The sequence below is a fragment of the Orcinus orca genome, chromosome 3 (genome assembly GCF_937001465.1).
Source record: "Orcinus orca chromosome 3, mOrcOrc1.1, whole genome shotgun sequence".
Taxonomy (NCBI): domain Eukaryota; kingdom Metazoa; phylum Chordata; class Mammalia; order Artiodactyla; family Delphinidae; genus Orcinus; species Orcinus orca.
Genome location: NC_064561.1, coordinates 116,494,555 through 116,516,561, shown reverse-complemented (window position 1 = coordinate 116,516,561; position 22,007 = coordinate 116,494,555). Strand labels below are relative to the sequence as shown.

The following is a 22,007-nucleotide window of genomic DNA, read 5'->3' as shown; positions in this document are numbered from 1 at the left end:
ATTTATTTATTTTTGGCTGTGTTGGGTCTTCGTTTCTGTGCGAGGGCTTCCTCTAGTTGTGGCAAGCGGGGGCCACTCTTTTTTTTTTTACGGTACGCGGGCCTCTCACCGCTGTGGCCTCTCCCGTCGCGGAGCAGGACACTCAAAATAGACGTTTTACTGCATGTAACATGTGCCTCAATAAAGTGGATTTTAAAAACTAAATCATAATCTACACTCAGAACATAGTATTTTCATTTAAATTCAAACTACTACACTATTCATTAATTGTTTTCAGCATTCATTCATTGAGTGTCTTTATGGAGGATACTTAGGATGATACATAAGTGATCAGAAAAAAAAAAAAAACCACTCTCTTCCCTCAAAGAGCTTACATTACAGTAGTTTATCAGTTTTTTAAAAATATTTCAGACCTACATATTCCAGTGGCCAAACTGTTGAGAAAAGACAGAAAGATAATTAAAAAGTGGCAAGTGGAGGGGGATTCCCCAAAGGGGGTTGTCACTGGCCCATTGCTAATAGAACACTCTGAAGCAGCAAATATCTCAATTGACCCTTTGTATGGTCAGGCCACTCAATATGGCTGTTCTCTTGCTCTCTGTACATCCCCTACTCGACCAGTCCTTGCTTCACTCACATGACTATCCAATCCTCTTAATCGTAGGGCTTAATCAGTAAACTCCCTACATGCTTGTCCCCTGCCCCAGCTGCTGGTTTCCCTAGTAACTGATGAGCCTATCTGAAGTCAATTCCTCCTTATAAATGGTAGCCTGCTTCTCCCCCAGTATTGAGAGTAGTGAGATTGCTGTTGTGTCCTTCCTGCCATCTGCCACCTGCCTTCTATGGTCTGCCGTGGGGTGTCACTCCAGGACATTTTGCTGCAAACTCAGTAAGCTCCCCTATCCACTAAACTGTTGATGTTTCTGTCTCTATCTCTGGGTGCTTACTTTGGTTTGGAAGTTGGGTAGTTACAAGGCTTGCAGGCCTGAGGGGTGCAGCCGAACACCCTTCTAACAACCCTGCAAAGTATGTAAGATTACTGTCCCCATTTGAAAGATGAGGAAAGGTCGTACAACTTGCCCAAAGCTAAACAGTTAATGTAGATCTTGGATTTGAACCCATGTCATTCTGATTCCAGGTACAGTATATTGCCTGGAGTGTGCAACTCTGGGGAAATGTGCAGGAACAGGAAATTACAGAAGAATTATGAGGATTTGCAGCCACTGTAGCAAAGCGCCAAGATAACATACAACCACTGAATATTGAATTCTTGCAGAAGTATTCCATAAGATTCCAGCAAGGCACTAGAAGGTCTCTGTAGAGGAGATGCTATGTGTTCAACCAAACCATTTCCAATTTCCTCTCAGACACACAGAAATCTGTGTAGCATGTGATTGGTTTGGATAATAGAATATAGGCACAAATAGTGCATGCCACCTACTAACCTGACCCTTGTGTGTGCCTCTACCTTCTTAGCATGGTGGCAGGCAGGGTCGATCCAGAGGATTGAGTGGAGGCCCAAGAAGATGACAGCACTAGAATTACCAAGTGGAAGATTGCATGCTGAACATCTGATTCAGATTGTGACATAAGTGAGAAATAAATCTTTATTGTGTTAAGCCATTAAAATTTGGGGATCATTTGTTACATTAGCTAGTTTTAATTACCTTACCTAGCCCAGGCTCCAGAAAGCAAAGAGAAAAATCAATAAAGTAAGTAACACTACAACAACTTTCTATGTGAGGAGAATTTATAATTTATTAGCTTATTTACATGCTAAACATTTGAGGTATAGAACAAAGACACATACTATATAACAAGATAAAATAAAATTGGGTAGAAAAGTGAAGCAAAGCTAAATAAAGAAGAGAAGATGGAGCTAGGAGTAAAGTATACAAAATACATTCACAGTCTCCACATTTGGCTCTAAGCTTTCTAGGAATCAGTATAAGGAAGAAATCGCAATAAAGTTTGTTATTCACAGCACTCATAAGGCAAAAGCAAATCAGCTACTCAGGAGAAGCATGTTTATTTTAGACCAGAGAGAAATTTCTCCTATGGGTCCTCATAAAAATGACACCATGAAATATACTGAAACACATCCTCAAAGGAAAAAAAAAATCCGCATAGTAAACCCAGCAAGAGTTTCATAAGTCTGTTGCTTATAATATCCCTTAGTACAAAGTGGTAAGGAGATGCTGAACACAATTCAGGGACAATGATACAGTTTTAAATGTTGTTAGTGAGGGTATAGCTTAATTGAAGGATGTGAAGAGAACTGGAAATTAAACCTAACCCACTTTGTATAATTTTATAATTCGTTGAAATGTTTAAAAGAACTGTTTGGTGAATTCACTAATAATTTACTCAAAGTGCATAAATGTTATTCTCAAGAAAACCCATTTTTCTTAATTATAAGCCCAAACCGAAAGGCCAAATACAAAAGCTGTTATAGCATAAACAAACATCTTTCTGGACTGTAAAGAGGAACATTGTCTAGAGGAACAAAGTGCCTTTGATCAGATTCCTGCAATCTCACCTGAATCTGGAAGAAATATAGCAGCACTTTATATGCACTGATCAACAAAAAAGGGCCTAGTTATAAACCAAGACTTCCAGATAGTCCTTATTTGCACAATTCTTGACAAAACAATGTAAGTAATGCAAGAAAGTTGGTTTACTTTCAAATATCTCCTATGTTTCTCTTACTTCTAACACAAAAGGATTTCTTTTTAGAATGATGCATTAAATTCATTTTCAGATTCCCCTTCCTCATTTAAATTATGTTTCCTTAAAATAAATGAATGGAACTATTTGATTATTTAGTATTCCAGTTATAGACACAAGCAGGAAATGCCATAGTGAATTTAAAGAAAACTAGTCAAAGCAATACCAGTATCATTGCAAGCTAAGTCAAGAAGGAGATGGAACATAAATATAAATACAATCATTGATTTTCAAATTGAGAAATGTTATTTTCTGTGTTCACCTTGTAAAAATGTACCTACCTATATTTGGCAATTCTCAATGACAAATAACTAAACTATAAATTAATCTTTAAAAAGTGAATCATCCTTAAAGCTTCATTGAGATTAAGCAATAAAGTTGGAATAAAAAACATGAAAGGCTTTTAAGGAAAAAATGGTGTTCAAAAGTAATAAAGCAAGATGAAGAGTAAAATATACAGCTTGATCACATAAACATTTTTTTTTCTTTTTTGCAGAAATTTTTCTTCCAGTTGGTCATCACTACATCATTTGTAAGGCTGGCAGCATATTTTCCAACCCTAACTGCCTCAGTGGAATCACATTTTCTCCTTTCGTAAAACCAGTCTTTTTTTCCCTCTACAGATGTAAAATTTCAAAAAAAAGTTAACACAGCATTCCGACTTTAATGCTACAGTAGCAGAAAATTCTAAAAACTTGAGACCAAAAGAAACTTGAAAACTTGAGTGTTTCAATGTAGGACAGAAACATATAATTTCTTCAGTAAACAATTTAAGTAAACTCTAACCTAGTTCCTAAAAATCTAATATAGTAGCTGTTGAGAGACATGACAAATATTGTACTTTAATTTTTAGATATATTGTTCTATATAATGTAATTTCAGCTTCCAAAGATTCATGTGGGTCTAAAAAGCAGATTGCTTACTCTATGATATACATCCTATTCACTATTAAAATAATTGGATTTTATTTTTAAAGTACAACTTGGGAGTAAACCTCGTGTCCCTAAAGATCTTTTCTGTTTTGTTCCAATCCATGAAATGTCTCATTTCTCTTAAAATTCATTTTATAGCAAAAGAGTATCATACTGAATCAAAAGGTTCTCAAGGGTGATTTGCATTTTCCTTGCCAGCCATTTTGACTGAATTTAGATTGTTAGCCTATATATATATAAGAAACTGTGCATGATACATGTTCCAGGTTTCTACTCCTTTATCACAAACTACCCTAAAATTTAGCAGCTTAAAACAACTTATTATTTTCTCTTATAGTTTTGGAGGCTGGTGGGTTCAGCTGAGCAGTTCTTATTGCAGTTATTTACTATTGCATAACAAACTACCCCAAACTTAATGGCTTGAAAGAACAACCATTTAATTATGTCTCACAAATCTGTAGATCAGCATTTTGGGCAGGGCTAAACTGGGCTACTCTTCTCTACACAGCATTGACCGGGGGCCCTCAGTGATATTCAGCTGGTACCTGGACTGGACTGGAGAATCCAAGATAGCTTCACTCACATACCTGACACCTGAGCCCGACCCCCCACTGTTTTTCGGTGCATTCTTGAGTACTCTTCAGGAGGCCTCTCCAGCAGAGTAGTCAAACTTCTTACATGAAGCTCAGGGTTGCAGGGGCAAATGTTCCAAAAGACAGGAAAGGAAGCTGCCAATATCATAAGGCCTGGGCAGGATACTGGCACAGCGTAGTTTATGGCAAATTCTCTTGGTCAAAATAGCCACACAGAGTCCATCCAGATTCAGGGAGAAAAGGCATAGACCCTATCTCTTGATGAAAAGAATTTGCCACTGTCTTTAATTGGTCACAGAGCCCATGAGGAGGCAGATAATTTCAAAGCCATATGCTAGAATCTCTCCTGGAGTTCCCTTTGGAGGTAGCTGAAAGCCAGATACACAGACGAGCATCAATTAATGTGAATTAGAAGTAACGATAAACCAAATATACAGGAGATATTACTTACATTAGACTGAAAAAGAGAATTCAGAAAACATTAACTATTAACTGTGAAAACATCTCCCAATTATAGTTAAATCATAATCCTTTAATACATAAAGACATTGATGGGGACTTTTTAAAAAACTGAATATCATAATCCTCTATCAATTAGGAGGAGAACACCAATTATGCATTACATGCATCTCTACTCAATTACAAGTTACTTGTAGAAATAGAACTTCTTCACTTTTGTTCATGTTTTTTGTCGAGGTGAAACATGGCTTTTCTCTTTCAAAAGCTAAAGAAAGATTAAAGCATACACTTTATAACCAGTTTTCAAAGCAAGACTTAAATCCTACTTGACTTTATTCACTACTGCTGTATAAATGAGTTATCTGACGCAATGTACACTCTGCCACAGATGAAAACTTAGGTTAGCAGGGCCTTTCACAATCTAACCTAATACTTTCCCAGTCTCATTTATGACCATTTTCTTCCAATACCCACTAGTCAAAGACTATCAGGAATACATCTGTAAATGAAGAAGCTGGGTTTATTACTCATTGCAGTAAGGGTGACCGAATACCCAGAGAAACCCTGCGGATCTCAGTAAGATGTTAGGACTTAACAGGCTTTGGGCTTCTTTCCGGTGACTTTTGCTCTCTTACTAAATTCTACGTAGGAGGAAGGAAGACTAGCCTACGGTTAAGGTTGTAATTGATAAAGAAGCAGAAGTCATCGTATTGACTGGGTATGGTGATGTTTGGTCATTTTTGTGACTTGAACAATGTTCATGTTTTGTCTATTTTCATATATAATAGAGTGATCTTATTTCCTTGAGCCATCACTGACATGAGAAACTTTGACGTGCATGTCCTCTTAAATTGTTTAGGTTCAGCAGGAGAACACCCATTCCTGGTCCAGGCTGGCTCCGAATCAGAGGCTGCTTTCTCTTCCACACTCCCAACATGCCATACTCATACTGGCCCTGAGTTTTCTCTTCCCTCTCTTCCTATTTCTGTTCTACTTAGTTCTCTATATCTCCAGGAATCCTTCCCTTCGCACTTCAATTCAGTTTTCTCTCTGAAACCCTTTGTACTGCATATTATTTGGTTACTCGTGTTTACGCTTCGTTTCCTTCCGGTGAGATAAGAGCATATACATCTCTCGCAGCGCTGGCAAAGTAGCACTGCAAATCACACACTTAGCATATAGTCACAAAAAAAAGAAAAGGGAGAGGCTTATTTTCTTTTTCCATAAACTAGAACACACATGGTGAAACTGCTTCGTTAACTTCAGTAAAATCGTTCTAGAAACAGGCCCCAAGAACCCGGACTAGAACTCGACAAGAACTCACGTCTGGAAGAAACACTGCTGGTAAGAATATTCTGATCCTACCGGAACCTGGGCGAGACTACATTTCCCACAATCTTTCAGGGCCGACAAGGCGCCACGATTTTCTGAACTACAATTCCCACAATCCTCTGGGGCCGCCGCTTTGTCTCATGTTCCGAGAGCTCTGCCCCATTTCCCATCTTCCCTTTCGGTCCTTACCCACAAGGGACAAGGTCGTGAGGAAAGGAGTGCTGGGTGTGTTGCTGCCATTTTTTCCGCCTTCAGTTTCTGCGCCTTTCGCAGGGCTTCCAACAGCGCTATGTTGGGACAGAGCATCCGGAGGTTCACAACCTCTGTGGTCCGTAGGAGCCACTATGAGGAGGGTCCGGGGAAGGTTAGTATGGAAGGGGCCTGGCTCAGGGGGCACTGGGCTGCGACTGGCTGAACTCCAAGGCCGCCTATGGGCCGTGGAGAGAGAGATGGGAAGCCGGGGTTTTGATCTGGGACGTCGACTAGCATTCCAGTTCCTCCAGGGACCAGGGAGAAAGTTCAGGACGCTGGCTGCGCGCCGTAGTCGGGAAAAGGAATGAGTAGGTAAAGCCAGAGGCTTTACCTCACATTAGTGCTCCCCCATTTCCCCCTCGCGCCCCACCCCGCCCTTCAAAATATGGAGGGCCCTGAAGCGCCTGGCTGCAGGTATTGCGGCTTAAAGCCCAGCTAGAGGTCACCGAACTGGAAGTGAAAGTCATTGGAACGTTGAGGATATGAGGGCCTGTGGTGTGGGGCTAGTCTCCAACTAGTTGACGAAATTAGTATTAACCGCCCTTGATTGAAGTTGGTTTTAGCCTCAAGTATAAATAGTTTAAATCGGGTAGTTAGCAGTAACACTCTCCGAGGGTTACCTGAAGCCTAGTATTAATGGGCCGAGAAAGGGTGTAGAGGGGTAGAGATGAGTATTTTTTTTACCTTCTAGTGTTTTGTGTGATGGAGGTCATAGGATTTGAAAGGTAGTGTTTAAAAAAGTGTTATGGTATATGGCATATATATATAACCTGATTATGGAAAAAATAGCGTTTCCTGTATACTTATTTTTGATTTATAAAATCAGGTGATTTGAAGTTCAGTTTCTTTTCTCTTTTTTTCCCAACAGAATATACCATTTTCAGTGGAAAACAAGTGGCGGTTACTAGCTATGATGAGTCTGTACTTTGGGTCTGGATTTGCTGCACCTTTCTATATAGTAAGACACCAACTGCTTAAAAAATAATCCATGAGACAGGTAAATAATTAGTGCATTTCTAATCTTCACAGAGGTTTCCCCTTTTTTCCTTTCTTTCCTTACCATGCCCCCCCAAATCACAAATACGCTATTGTGTGTTGTAATTCCTGAAGTTAAGTGTGGGTGTGGCATTGAGAGAGACAGGTTAAACCTATAAACAAATGTATCTTTGTGTGAAAGCCAGTGTTTATTGAGTGCTGCGCTTTGTCAGGCACACTTTACGTTAATAAGCTCAGGTTGGCTACCAGGCAAGACTGAGGTGGATGATGTTAACCTGATCTGAGACCAAAAAAAAAAGAATGTTAAGTTGCCCAGTGTTCCATAGCTAGTGATGGTGGACCAGAATTTTTACCCAGGCAGTCTCGTTCCAGAGCTCAGGTACTTGACCAGGTAAAGTTCTAGTAAACTGATTAATGCTAATCTGTCTTGAGGGCAGTGTATATTAGTGTATACCTGAAGGAATCTTGTGTCCAGCAAGATGAGCAGATTCCCTGAGTGAGAAGAAAGGATTTATTTAGTTAAATTATAATCAGAATTTTCAGCAAAAGTAACACTAAAGGAATCTCTGTGGGATGATTGGAATAAATCCCAAAATATACTTTGGAAAAGAAAGACTTTAATTGTCTTAGTTTAGAAGGGAAATGATTTATCCAAGCCATTACTTGGGAAGACTCTGGTGCATATGATGAAGAAAATCAGTATGAATAAAGTCATGATACTGTAAACGCTTTCTGATGTACCAGTCATAAATTGAAGGACAGACAATATATTAATGAAACTACATATTTCTGTTAAATGAATGGGTTCTTTAATATCGTTAATTTTTTATTCACAGATACGAAGAGGAGCATTTTAAGATGTGCAGTCTCTTTGAAAAAAGGATCAAACTCTTGAACTCAGCATCCTAGATATGTTTGTAAATAAACTTACAGCATAAATCCTTAATGCCTCTTCTCTGAAATATGGAACATGATAATTGAGCATGTGCTTGTTTTTTTTTTTTTTTTCATGCTCCAATTTGCCTCATCCACCAACCTAATACTGTTTGAATTAAGAGTCTCTTCCATAGCTTTTAACAGTGGAGACTTTGCTTTCTCCAACCAAACTATTCATAAGGGCCACTCACAGGTATGCTGGAAAGGGGGCAGGACTCTGCAGACATGGACAGTACAAATTTACTGGTCCATCCAGAAGATGAGGTTGCTTGGCTGTTGAACTTGTCATTACATGACATATTGAGATGGAAGAGAACATACATAGATTCACACTGTTATCTTGGACGAATAGACTGTGTTAGATTAGGATTTTTTTTTTTTTTTTTTACCTGCATTGGGTCTTTGTTGCGGCACTCTGGTTTTCTCCAGTTGCAGTGAGTGGGACCTACTCTTTGTTGCAGCACGCGGGCTTTTCATTGTGGTGGCTTCTCTTGCTGCAGAGCGTGGGCTCAGTAGTTGTGGCTCACAGGCCCTATAGCACAGGCTCAGTAGTTGTGGCACACAGGCTTAGTTGCTCCATGGCATGTGGGATCTTCCCAGACCAGGGCTCGAACCCGTGTCCCGTTCATTGGCAAGCAACTTCTTAACTACTGCACCACCAGGGGAGTCCCTGTGCTTACTTTTTATTTGGGTAATATTGCATTATTAGTTTCTTAATTAAATATGTATGTGATTTAGCTTTTTCTTGGTTTCAAATTATGAATTTTAATTTTTGATTCCTGGGTCAGGAATCTGTCGGTAATTCCTTATAAAAGAAATGCAAACTTTGTCCTGTAATTTTTGTTTTTAATTTAAAGGCAGCAGAAAAAAGATAACTTTTAGTCTTTTTTTACTTTGAGGGAGTAAATTCATTTTTCTCCATGAGTGATAATTAGTTGATCATTAGGAAAACCAGTAGTGTTAGCAGGTTTAAGTTCAAGAGCTTCCTTTTTTTCCTCTAGACCTGTACCCTAAAACTGAAATTTTTGCCATGATAAATGTGCTACTGACCAATGTTAGTCTTGTTTAGACTGAATGAAAGAACTATTTGAGGGACTTCCCTAGTGGCGCAGTGGTTAAGAATCCGCCTGCCAATGCAGGGGACATGGGTTAGAGCCCTGGTCCAGGAAGATCCCACATGGCGCGGAGCAACTAAGCCATTGTGCCAGAGCTACTGAAACCCACATGCCTAGAGCCCGTGCTCCGCAACAAGAGAATCCACCACAACGAGAAGCCCGCGCACTGCAACAAAGAGTAGCCCCTGCTCGCCGCAACTAGAGAAAGCCTGCGAGCAGCAACAAAGACCCAATGCAGCCATAAATAAATTAATAATTTAAAAACAACTGAAATGGAATGTAATAGCATGTGAGACAATATAGGAGATATGCCCATTCTATTCTGGAGCTTGACTAGTAGAAATGGGTTGCAAGATGGCTCTGATTAGCTGTATCAGTGAATCAAAATTATGAAATGAAATGCTGCTTACCACTTAAAATACAATGACTTAGTTCCAAGGGCTTTATATTAGGGCAGGGGGAAAGTAATTAGCTACTGAATATTTTAATCCCAGTTTGGTCACTAGAATACCTATCTTTAGGCTCTTTAGTAACTGCCTGGCAATTACTTAAATATGGATGCAATTTAGTCTAAATGACTTTGTCCAACTATTCTATGTATTTGTGTGTTGTTTTTTGATTATCCATTGATGAGTCATGTTCTGTGCTTGGAGAGTTTTTTGATACAACATTAATGATTTCTACCTTTTGGAACAGTAGAAGCAAGAGTAAGAGTTCAGGGTTCATATAATGATTTTGAATTCTTGGTTCAAATCTTTGCTAAATTACAAATTTAGCCTTCAGGGTTTTCTTGGAGGAAATGGGGATAGAGCCTTCTTCCTATTTTGAAATTCATTGAGCTATATAAAAACATTTTAAGTCCTGGCAAGTCCTAAATGAAGAATTTTTTTTCCCCGGATTTAAAATATATCAAGAGTCGAAAGTAACAGTATTTTACAGCAGGGTCTAGGTAGAAAATGTCATTTATTAAATTTCTCTCTGAATTGAGTTAAAGTATTTGAGTGGTGTACAGGAATGAGAGAAAAACCTCCCTTTCCCGGGATAGGAATGTGGTTTACCCCATCCCCATAAAAGGCCTTCAACAGGCTGGCTCTTAGTGTGTAAGAATATTGAGTGATAGAGACTAGACAACTTTTTAGTTTTCGTATTGGGGTTCTCCAGAGAAACAACCAACAGCATGTGTCTATAGAGAGATTTATTTTAAGGAATTGGTTCTTGCAATTGTGGGGGGTCTGTCAGGTCAACAATCTATGGGGTAAACTGAAGGTTATAGACCCAGGGAGGAGTTGATATTCCAGTCAGAAGCCATCTGCTAACGGAATTTCCTCTTCCGGAGAAGTCTGTCTTTTTCTGTTAATGCCTTCAACTAATTGGATGTGGCTCACCCACATTATGGAGAGTAGGTTTTGCTGAAACGGTTTAGGTAGTAATCTCGGGAATTCCCTAACAGTCCAGTGGTGAGGACTTCGCAGTTTCACTGCCATGGCCCAGGTTCAACTCCTAGTTGGGGAACTAAGATCCTGCAAGCCGTGCAGTGTGGCCAAAAAAAAAAATGGCAATCTCATCCCAAAAAATATTTTAACAGAAATATCCAGAGTAATATTTGGCCAAATATCTGGACACCATGGCCCAGTCAACTTGATAATGTAAAATTAACCATCACAATTTCATATAAACATGTGACTCCAGTTTAATTTTTTTTCACAATTTCATATAAACGTGACTCCAGTTTAATTTTTTTTTCACAATTTCATATAAGCATGTGACTCCAGTTTAATTTTTTTTAAGTGTTGGCTTGAGTTTTTAAAACCATCACAGAATATTGATTTTTTTTCAATTTTATGTATATATTTCTCCCCTGCACTGGTTTTTAAAAGTTCAGGCCAACACCTAAAACCACAAGATTCCCATAAAAATCCAGATTCTCTTATAAAAGGTTACACTGGGTGGACCCACTTAATGAAACTACAGTAGGCCAAGTGTACCTTATGCAGAGGCTTCCCTGACTCCAGAATACCTGATTAGGGATTTTGGTTGGGGGCTGAAACCCAGGAATCATTTCAAGGAAACCAGAATTATCATAATTAAGCTTTGGCCACCCTAATGGGAAAAATCAAAACGTCCTACATTTCGCCAGAGAAGCAGTACAAAAGGGGTTAAGAATATGGACTCAGGACTAAGATTTGACTGGATTCAAAGCCAGCCTTGACCGTGTTTCAGCTCAACTAGAGACTATCTCTGCCTCAGTTTCCTTGTGTATCAGAGTAACTATCTTAGGATATTGTGAAGATTAAAACAGAGTGCTTAACTCAAAAACAAGTGAGGTAGAGGAACTAAAACGGACATTGTATAAATTGTTCAAGTTAATCCCAAGGCCATTTGGCAGTTATAGATTGGTATTTTCAATTACTAAGTCTAGCTACAGTTCTAACTAGTCCAGCAAATAACTTCAACCTTAACCATGTCCAAAAATGCCTGGAATCATGGTAGTAAATGCAAGCTGATTATGTAATAAGCAGTCACCATCAGTAAAATTAAAACTGTTTAACATGACAATCATTTCTCTATGGTTTCAGCCTCACCCTGGCCACAGCTCCAGTTTTGTGAACTGCCTCCACATATTAACTTAGCTCAGGTGCCACCTTTTTCTGTAGTTTTCCCTTGCCAACTCCTCCCAAACATAATACACTTAAGTCTCCAACACCCTGTAAACAGCTTTATATAGTTAACCTTGGCAAGTACTGTAATCACTGATTTCCCTTCCTATGTCCCATACCAACTTGTAATTTTTCTGAGACCAGGGCAGCTTTTACTTATTCATTTATACTACATGTATAATTTAAGTGATCAGTGAACATTTATTGAATGAATTACTGAATTGAAACCAAGAATAGCAAAATTACCTAAAAGCAAACCCCAGACTTTCTGGTCTGTACACCAAAATGGTGTATGTGTCAGTGTTTTCTGAAGAAAAATGAATTTTTCCCAGGTAACTTTATTAGTTGAGTTCTCCAACCAAATAATAACAGTTGTTGCAGACTCAATGAGATTAAGATTTTCTGCCAAAGTGTAATTTAACTATGTCACTGACCACACTGTTTAGTCCATCTGATGTTCTTTGTAGATAACCTTCCTTGAAAGAAAATGTATATTGATTTACATTCCGACAGTAGCTGTTGGTCCTGTTTGAGACCAACATTTTGAGAAGCACTGGCTTAAAGGGTTAGGGAATATGTTTTACATAACAAAAGATAGAGCTCAAAGAATTTAAGGGCATTCTATCCAAACTCAGCCTATTGTCTGTAAACTATTTCTTTGTCATGAGATGGCTGCTACAGTTCCAGGCATCCCATACAGACTTGACAATATCCAGCAAGAAAAGAATCTGTTCAAGTTATTTTTAAGAATGAAGAAAGATTTCCTAGAAGCCCACTAGCAAACTCCTTCTCCGTTCATTGGACACAAGGGATATAATATACCCATTTCTAAATACAACACTAGCAAGGGAAATGACAGTCACTGCAGTGATTACATTTGAGCAATTAATATTTTCTTCCAAGTCTTAACGTGAAAAAAGTGGAAACTGGAACAAACCAGCATTCTAATAGAACGGGAGAAGAAAGTGGTTATGGGGTGTGTAAAAGACAATGCCTGCTGCAACTATAAAGTATACTGAGAAGATCGACCCCAATGTCAAAATGTAATAAGCCTTTATTTTAGTGTAGTCAGTAAAGGCCGTAGCTTAGGTCTTTAGAGTATAATTTAAGATTAAGCTGATTTTAGAAAAGAGGAGAAATAGTGTTAATTCTTTTTTTCTGTCTCAATAGAAAATAATTTCTCTATAGTAAATAATGAAAGCTTTTACATGATTTATACTCTGTCACATCAAACAATTAAAAAAGTTTCATCCGTTACGAAATGATACCTTGTTCTCACAGCTGTTAAAATTTTGTAGACCAGAAGGAACATAGCCATTTTCTTTGTATTACGTTAATACAGTGAAGATTTTTTTAGTATATAATTATAATTTACAGTTAATTTTGGAGAGACTTCTTGAACTCATATTTGAATATGGGTACAAGTTATCCGGGTCTTTCTCTAACCTGGTATAGTAGTCATTAGGGCTTTTCAAGAATATGCCAGTTCTATTTCTGTATGCATGGCAGGATTGAACACTGTCTCCTTTGCTTTGACAAATGAAAATATGAGAAGAATGATGTGTTGACACTTCACGGAAGCTTTAGAAGACTGTACAATTCACCAAGTTCCCTTACTCCTGCTGCTGGGGTATAGCCTTCATTAGCCTGGGTTCCTGAGGTACTAGTAGTACAGCCCTTTGTCAAATGTATAGAATGAGCAAGAAACTTTCTCATTGTTTTCAGCCGCTGGGGTTTGAGGGTTGTGACTGCAGCAAAGCTTGGCCTACCCTCACTGAAATACTTGGGTACCCCATAAGACCTTGAAAAGGATTACTTCTCTGTATCTCTGAATCTTTAATTGTAGAAATCTTTGTCAACTCGATCTTCTAAGGACTCTTCAAAATTTAAAATGAATTGTATCTACAATTACAAAGATGGGTACCATACCACACAAAAGCATGACTTGGTAGTAAGGAAAGATCTCTTTTCAGCACTTCCCATGTGTGTACGAAGGGCCAGATTGATGGAGGTAAATAGCTTTCTACTTTCAAAGTGGTTTTTTAGAGCTGCAGTTTTTAGTAGCTACCTATTGTGCATTTACACCTTGTCTCTCATTTTGATGGATCCCACTTGCCCAATGGGCAGCTTTGTAAAAATTAGAAAAATGTGGGCCTTCTTCCAGGTGTGCACAGCATGCCAGAGCACACTCGCTCCCTTGTCCAGTCACCTTCATTGTGTATTGTACATTGGAAAACAGTACAACTCAATGTAGCATTCCTGTAGAAAGTCATCTCAAATTTAGGTTTTTCAGCTAAAACTCACCATCCCTTCACAATTTTCAGAGATCTAACAAAAGGCAGATACTACAATAATTGATATTGAATAATTATTCAAGATTTTAATGGGCTCTATATTCTTTAGAATAAGCTTTGTCTTTTTTCTTTGCTGTATTCCAAAACTTACTACAATGCCAGGTAAATATTAGGCTTTCAACAGTTACATTTAGATAGATGGAGGTAGGATGACTATCAATTGGGTTTAATAGCATTTCCTAGTATATGAGAAGCCAGTCTAGGAAATTCTCTTTTGATGCCTAGTAACAGGAGATGATCAGTTAAATATCTATATATTGATAAATTTATCGGACTTACACCTTTAATTTGTTCAAATTAATAATAACAAATATTGAATAATATCTTCATCTTTATGATCTGAGAACTTTGCTCAGTGCAGTTGTATCTATAAACTATGTAGTGTGAAATCTCTTCATGCTCACTACCAAAATCAATCACACTTTCCTCAGACGGAGTACATAAGTTGAACCATATGAAACTACCAATACTACAGATGGAAATTTTTGATGGTTCAATGGTCACAGTTTCCCTTCTCAGCTACTGAACCATGCATAGAGGTCCTTTTCTTCATATATGTACCTATTTGGGAAGCTGTGGATTTTCCCACCATCAGAAATTGATTAAATAGCTTGTATACACTCTGTGTAGCAGAATTGAAACTGTTTAACATGGGTATCAATATTACCAATTAAAGAAAAAGATAATTTAAAATTCTGAAATGCTGCCTTTTCCCTAATAGTCAAAGCTTTGGGGGACACTGCTGTCAATTACAGTATCAACAATAATTTTTGATGCACATAATAGGATGAGTTGACAGCAAGATTCTGGCTTGCAGTGTTTACCAGTATGGAAATTAATATGAATTACCTGGGGAAAAAAATTGTTGGAATTTTAGAAAGGAAATTCTAGATATCTCCAAGTTATCACAGAAAGAAAGGGAACTTCCTGCTGTAGACAATGTTTGTGTCCCCCTCAAAATTCGTATGTTGAAACCTGATCCCCAAAGTGACAGTATTTGCAGGTAGGGCATTTGGGATGTGATTAGATCATGATATTGGAGTCCTCATGAATGGAATTGGTGCTCTTAAAAAAGTGACCCCTGTAAAAAATTAATAAAATCCAAAATTAAATAGAGTCGAGAGACCAGAAGGAGGAGCTCGCCCACCCTATGATAATAGCTGAGCCCAACTGGAAGAAGGCCTTTCTCTTCCTTCCTTCCTCCTGGCAAGGGCTCTTTGTTTACTATAGCCCTCCCAACTTCCTTTTCCTCTCTATAAAAGCACTCTTCTTTCCTTGCCTTGTGGAGACTTGCACGTGGCTCACCATGGTTGTAGACCTTGAATTGCAATTCTTTGCTGATCCTGAATAAACCCATATTTGCTGGAGAAATATCTGGCAGTCTATTTGTTTCAGGTCAGCACCCCTAAGAGTTCCCTAACCACCTTCTGTTATTTGAGAACACAGCAAGAAGACATACCTATAAGCCAGGAAGCAGGCCCTCACCAGACACCAGATCTGCCAGCACTTTGATCTTGGACTTCCCAGCCTCCAAAACTGTGAGAAATTTTTTGTTGCTTATAAGCCACACAATCTGTGATATTCTGTTACAGCAACTCAAACTAAGACATGTCCTAAGTCTAAATTTCCCCACATACCCTCCAGAGAAATTTACTGATCAGTAGAAAATGCAAATTCACCCATAACCTATGCCTTTAATGTAACTGTGATACTGTGATTTATAATTTCTATTTATAAATATATATATGGTCACTCAAAGGACCAAAATATATTTGTCATGTATCTTTGGTCTTTATCCACAGTTCCTGGCTCACATCTCCCAAAACCTTTGCAATTTCCTGAGCCATAAGAGCAATGGGAGCATTTTTGTTATAAAATTTGCTCTCTTGTCCTCAGTTCCTGAAAATACCTCCGAGCCATGGAGGTCAAATGGGTGTCTTGTTATTCATAACCGCCCCTTTCCACAACAACTGGATTTATGTTAATGAATGTGACTTTTGGAAAACACCTAAGGATGATGCCTAGTTGCCAGGGCCAACCAACCTTGAATAGGAGGTTGGAACTTTCGGTCCTACTCCCTGATTTCTGGGGAGGGGAGAGGGAGCTAGAGGGTGAGTCAATCACCAATGGTTGATGAGTTAATGAATCATGCCTGTGTAATGAATCCTCCATAAAAACCCCAAAAGGGGCACAGTTCAGAGAGCTTCCAGGCTCAGGAACCAGAACACTTCCACGTGCCCCAATGCTGGGCTCCAAGATCCAGGAGGACCTCCTTTGTTCTGGACAAAGCCCTAGGTACCTCTTCATCTGCCTGTTGATTGGTATCATTTAATATCCTTTGTAATAAATCTGTAATCTAGCGGTAAATGGGTTCCCTGAATTCTATGAGCTGCTCTAGCAAATTAATCAAACCCAAGCAGGGGTTTGTGGGAAGCACTGATTTACAGCCAGTTGGTCAGAAGCACAGGTAACAGCCTGAGGTTGCAATTGGCACCTGAAGGGGAAGATGGTCTAATGGGACTGAGCCCTTTACCTGTGGAATCTAATGCTATCTCTGGTAGATAATGTCAGAATTGAGTTGAATTCTCAGACACACTGCTGGTGTTCGAGAAGTATTTGTGTGGGGAAGCCTACACACACACACACACACACACACACACACACACACACACACACACACACACACACACACACACACACAGGAATTGGGTTCAGGAACCCAAAATACGAAGAGATAGATTTTAAGTTACCTGTAAGTAGAAAAATAAGCATTCAGACTAGCAAAATCACATATAGAGCCCATACCCAAGGGGAGACTTATGCAGAGATATGGGTAGGGTCAACAGAGTATGAATGAGGGTGGAGGTAGGGCGACAGGGGATGTTGGGATACAGGTAAAATCACTCTCAAAAACCAATTGCACTCAGAGTGGGAAAATACTGAGAATCAGGTTGAGATCTTGCAGATTGGAGCACTGGCTACTGTGACAATGAAAGGAAGGGACTTGAAAATGAGGAGAACCCAAGGCAGGAGTTTCAGAATGGCACCACTTCTAGTAAGTCAAAGTGTCAAGGAGATGCACCCTTGGAGGCTGGCTGGTAAACGAAGAAAAGGAAGCATGAGGGCGAAATTGTTTCCTGTAAAAATGGAGTACAAACTCAGAACACCAAGCCCTCTCCCAACAAAGTGCAAATTAAAAAAAAAAAAAAAAAAAACCAAACCAGTAAGGGCTTCCCTGGTGGCGCAGTGGTTGAGAGTCCACCTGCCGATGCAGGGGACAGGGGTTCGTGCCCCGGTCTGGGAAGATCTCACATGCTGCGGAGTGGTTGGGCCCGTGAGCCATGGCCGCTGAGCCTGCGTGTCCTGAGCCTGTGCTCCGCAACGGGACAGGCCACAACAGTGAGAGGCCCACGTACCGCAAAAAAAAAAAAAACCCAAAAAAACCCTAATATTTCACCACATGAAAGAAGAGAATGCCTTTGAACAAAAAACCTAGTTAGCCTCCTTAAACTCTCACTCTGGTTACATATAATTGTATTACTAGTACAGGAAAATCCTACTTCAAAGTGAATAGCCTATGCCAGGTAGAATTCATACAAAGTTACTATAAGAAGAAATCAGAAATTTAGATTCATAGCATTTCATTTCAGCTAATGAAAAGTCTGCTGCCAATAAACCATCCTCGAAGCAGAAGCAGTCTTAACACAATCTAATCTGAATTAAATATTCTTAAACATTTGCAAATAGTGAAGGGAAAAAAGTCACCTTGAATTTAAAAATTCAAAAACTTAGAAGTTCTGGCTTGGAGGTATGAAACAATAACTGACCAAACAGGAAAAAAATAAGAAAAAAGACACAATGATCTTTGAAATTATAAGATGTCTAAGGAAGGATAGATTTCCCTGAAATTCAGTAAAGAAACTGAAGGAAAGGCATAAAACAGCTAAGAAATAAACACAAAACAAAGACATAAAAAGGTAAAATTTACATATAGTGAAATGGGCACAATCTTAATAGCTATTTGGGGAGTTTAGATAAATACATACACCTACATAATGCAAATCTTAACTGTAGAAAGCTCTCTCATACCCCTTCCCAGTCAATTCCTGTTCCTATCTCCCAGAAGCAACAACTCTTTTTACTATTTACCAGATTAGCCTCTTCTAGAACTTCACAGGGTGTATAATTTCTATGTATGAAAGTTTCAGAGCATAAAGATGCTATAGATGCATCTATTAAATGCTGTTATTTTAGGGAACACGAATATATTACTATCAGTTCTAGCAGTTTCAAAGCATTTTCCAGAGAAAATCTGACCCTAAGAAGTTACAGGTGAGGGACTTCCCTGGTGGCACAGTTGTTAAGAATCTGCCTGCCAACACAGGGGACACGGGTTCGATCCCTGGTCCTGGAAGATCCCACATGCTGCGGAGCAACTAAGCCCATGTGCCACAACTACAGAGCCTGTGCTCTAGAGCCCGCGAGCCACAACTACTGATCCCACGTGCCACCACTACTGAAGCCCACCCACCTAGAGCCCGTGCTCCACAACAAGAGAAGCCACTGCAATGAGAACCCTGCACACCACAACAGAAGAGGAACCCCTGCTCACCACAACTAGAGAAAGCCTGCACACAGCAACGAAGACCTAACAGCCAAAAATTAAATAAATAAATAAATAAATAAGAATTTACAGATGACATAATACAATTGAAGAACTATGGATTATGGAGTCAGAGCCATCAAGATACTGCTCTCCTACTCTCAGTACATCCCCTACTCAACCTGTGCCTGCTTCAACTTCACCCTCCTCACAAGACTGAACTTCCTACATATTTGCTCCCTGCTCCAGCTGCCGATTGTCCTTATCAAAGGGGTGGTGAGGGGCGTGCTTCTCTGCTGGTTTCCCTGGTAACTAATGAGCCAACCTGATGTCATTCCTGCTATATCTAGCAGTCTCCCATTCCCCCCAGGAGCAAAGATGGCCACTGTGTCCTGCCTGCTATCTGCCTTACACAGTGGGGTGTCACTCCAGGACCTTGCTTTGGACGTGTAAGCTCCCCCACCAATTAAGCCACTGATGTCTCCGTCGCTGACTCTGGGCTCTTTCTTTCATCTTAAAGCTCAGCAAGTGCAGGCATTGTAGGCCTGCGGGGTGGAGCCCAACAGAATATGTATATGAAGTAAAAGAATGAGTAGCATCAGGTGAGGTGAATCAGGAAAATTTTTCCTCGGAAGTAGCTTAAGTAGCATGTAAAGGCAAGAAAGAATTGACAAAGAAAGATTAAAAGAATGATGTATCCTTAAAAGGCATTGGCTGCATCTTTACATTTTTGTGTTCCTAGTACCTAACGTAGTCTTTGGTGAACCGTAAGTACTCAATTAATGTTTGCGGAAGTGAATCAAACTGAAGAGCATTCCAAGTATACAGAAGAGTGTGAACGTAATTAAGGATTTCAGGAAGTATGAAGAGGGCTTTGGCTTAATTGAGTACTGCAGAATGAGAGTAGATAATATGTGTGGCGAAGAGGAAAGGTCTTGGTGGGGTGGGGAGGGGGGTTACAGGTGTGGCTGATTTGGTAACTTAAGATATAGGACTGATGGTGGGTCTCAGCTCTTTACAGTTCTAAGCGTGTGTGTTACAAGAGTAATATTAATTTGCGACTACCTGCCTGATGGCCTAGTAAGAAGAGAAACTGGGAAAGAAGAATAACCAGGAAGAAGTAATCTTAGAATGGGAATATGAGGGTTCAATTAGGGTTAGAACATGAAAAGTAGGGGGTAGAGTATTCAATATGAGATTCTTTATAATAAAATACAGGAAAATAATGCTTCCTGTTGTTCCTAATTGTCTTGTTTCCATAGTGAACTTATATCTGTGTGCTTTATGAAATTCTTTAGCAATTCTATTATACTGTGTACATGTGCAAAATGCAAAAACTGAGTCTTTACATTGTAAATTGGAAAAGAAATGAGAATAGAAAATTCTTCAAAAGGCCAGCCAATGTGAAAAGTATTTTGACTCCTCTATCTCTGTAGTTAATTAATCCTGGTCTTAAAATCTTAAGGTCTCAACATTGTAAGACCTGTGGTAAAGTCTTTTGATGTCTTGAATCAAAAGACATCACTATCAGTTTCTCTGGCATTATAAAATAACTTTATAGTACAGTTAATCAAGTGACAGTAAGAGGCAGTACTCTACAGAGAGCTCATTTTAATATTTACTAAGATGAATATTGATCTCTAAAGTTGAAGGCAGCTCCATTTGCATATGAACATAGGATGTCAGTATTCCATCAAAGCAGAACTCTAGTACCCTGCCCAAGGAGTTGCTTGACAAAGACATATATTCATTCACTCAATATCTACTTAAGTCCTATGTTTTAAGGTATAACTAGTGGTCTTTAAGAAAAGCACTGAGAAGTAAGATGATATTTCCCACCTTTCAGGAAAGATAGATGCTTACACATATGAATACAAATTAGGATACGATAAGTACTGGAAACAGGCTCAAAAAGGGCTGGGAAGGATAGGGGAGATGGGAACACAGTGTATCTGAGACAGTTTTGTGGAGTTTGGTTGGGCCTTGAAGGATGGGCAGAATTTGAAGTCATAGAGATGTGGAGAAGAGGATGGGTCATACAGATATAGAGCATATAATATTTATATTATAGATAAACACACATACACATATTTATGTATAGAGAGATATACATATACAAATTACACAGATATGTTTATTTATAGGAAATTCTTTAAGCATTCCTCTTCAATGCTCAAGGCAAACATTTCGTTTATTTTACAAGAGGTTTAAAGCAATGCAGAAAGATATTACTTAGGTATAAAGATTAAATCGGAAAATCTGGAATACTAAGCCACTAAGCTCTGATTGTTATGACAACGTCTTTTGTATAGTTTGTAAGCAGTGATGATAGACTCCAAAAATATCACACTCTTAGAAGGAGTCTTTATTAAGACAAAACTTTGGACCTCTGCGCCCTGGAGTCAAATAATCCTCAATTTGTAAATGTGAAAAACTTCCCAAGCGACAAACTAAAAAACATGTTAAGAGAGTTACAAAAGGCTGAAATTCAGCTGTTAAAATGTAACCTATGAGAAATGAAAATGGTTGTTAATAAAGAATGGAAGAAAGAGTTGGCAGATTTAGAAACAATTTTTGGCCACATTTTATTTTTTTTAATATTTATTGAAAGCTTGTGTTTTTGTTTTTTAAGAAAGGAAGTCATTTAATTAATTAATTTATTTATTTATTTATGGCTCCGTTGGGTCTTCGTTGCTGCGTGGACTTTCTCTAGTTGTGTTGAGCGGGAGCTACTCTTCCTTGCGGTGCACGGAAGGCTGCTCATTGCAGTGGCTTCTCTTGTTGAGGAGCACGGGCTGTAGGCGCACGGGCTTCAGTAATCGTCGCTTGCGGACTCAGTAGTTGCTCCGCGGCATGTGGGATCTTCCCGGACCAGGGCTCGAACCCGTGTCCCCTGCGTTGGCAGGAGGATTCTTAACCACTGAGCCACCAGGGAAGCCCCGCCATATTTGTTTTAATTTAATGTCATAATGGTCATAGAAATATATATCTTCCAGTTGCTCTCAAGGATAATTTAGGCAGATACTTCAGTCTTTTTAACTTTTAATTTCT

At 39.1% G+C, this 22,007-nt stretch overlaps 1 protein-coding gene and 1 non-coding gene across 2 annotated transcripts; both read left to right on the top strand.

The window, feature by feature from the left end:
* Positions 1–6,218: 6,218 nt before the first annotated feature.
* LOC117197361 (cytochrome c oxidase subunit 7C, mitochondrial) lies at positions 6,219–8,237 on the top strand. Its single transcript, XM_033409057.2, has 3 exons — positions 6,219–6,407; positions 7,164–7,292; positions 8,128–8,237. The coding sequence occupies exons 1-2, from the start codon at positions 6,333–6,335 to the stop codon at positions 7,278–7,280; spliced, it is 192 nt and encodes a 63-aa protein (XP_033264948.1). The 5' UTR covers positions 6,219–6,332; the 3' UTR covers positions 7,281–7,292; positions 8,128–8,237.
* LOC117197373 (small nucleolar RNA Z39) lies at positions 7,969–8,031 on the top strand. The gene has a single exon (XR_004477952.1). It is a non-coding gene; the product is annotated as a small nucleolar RNA Z39 (small nucleolar RNA).
* Positions 8,238–22,007: the final 13,770 nt, after the last annotated feature.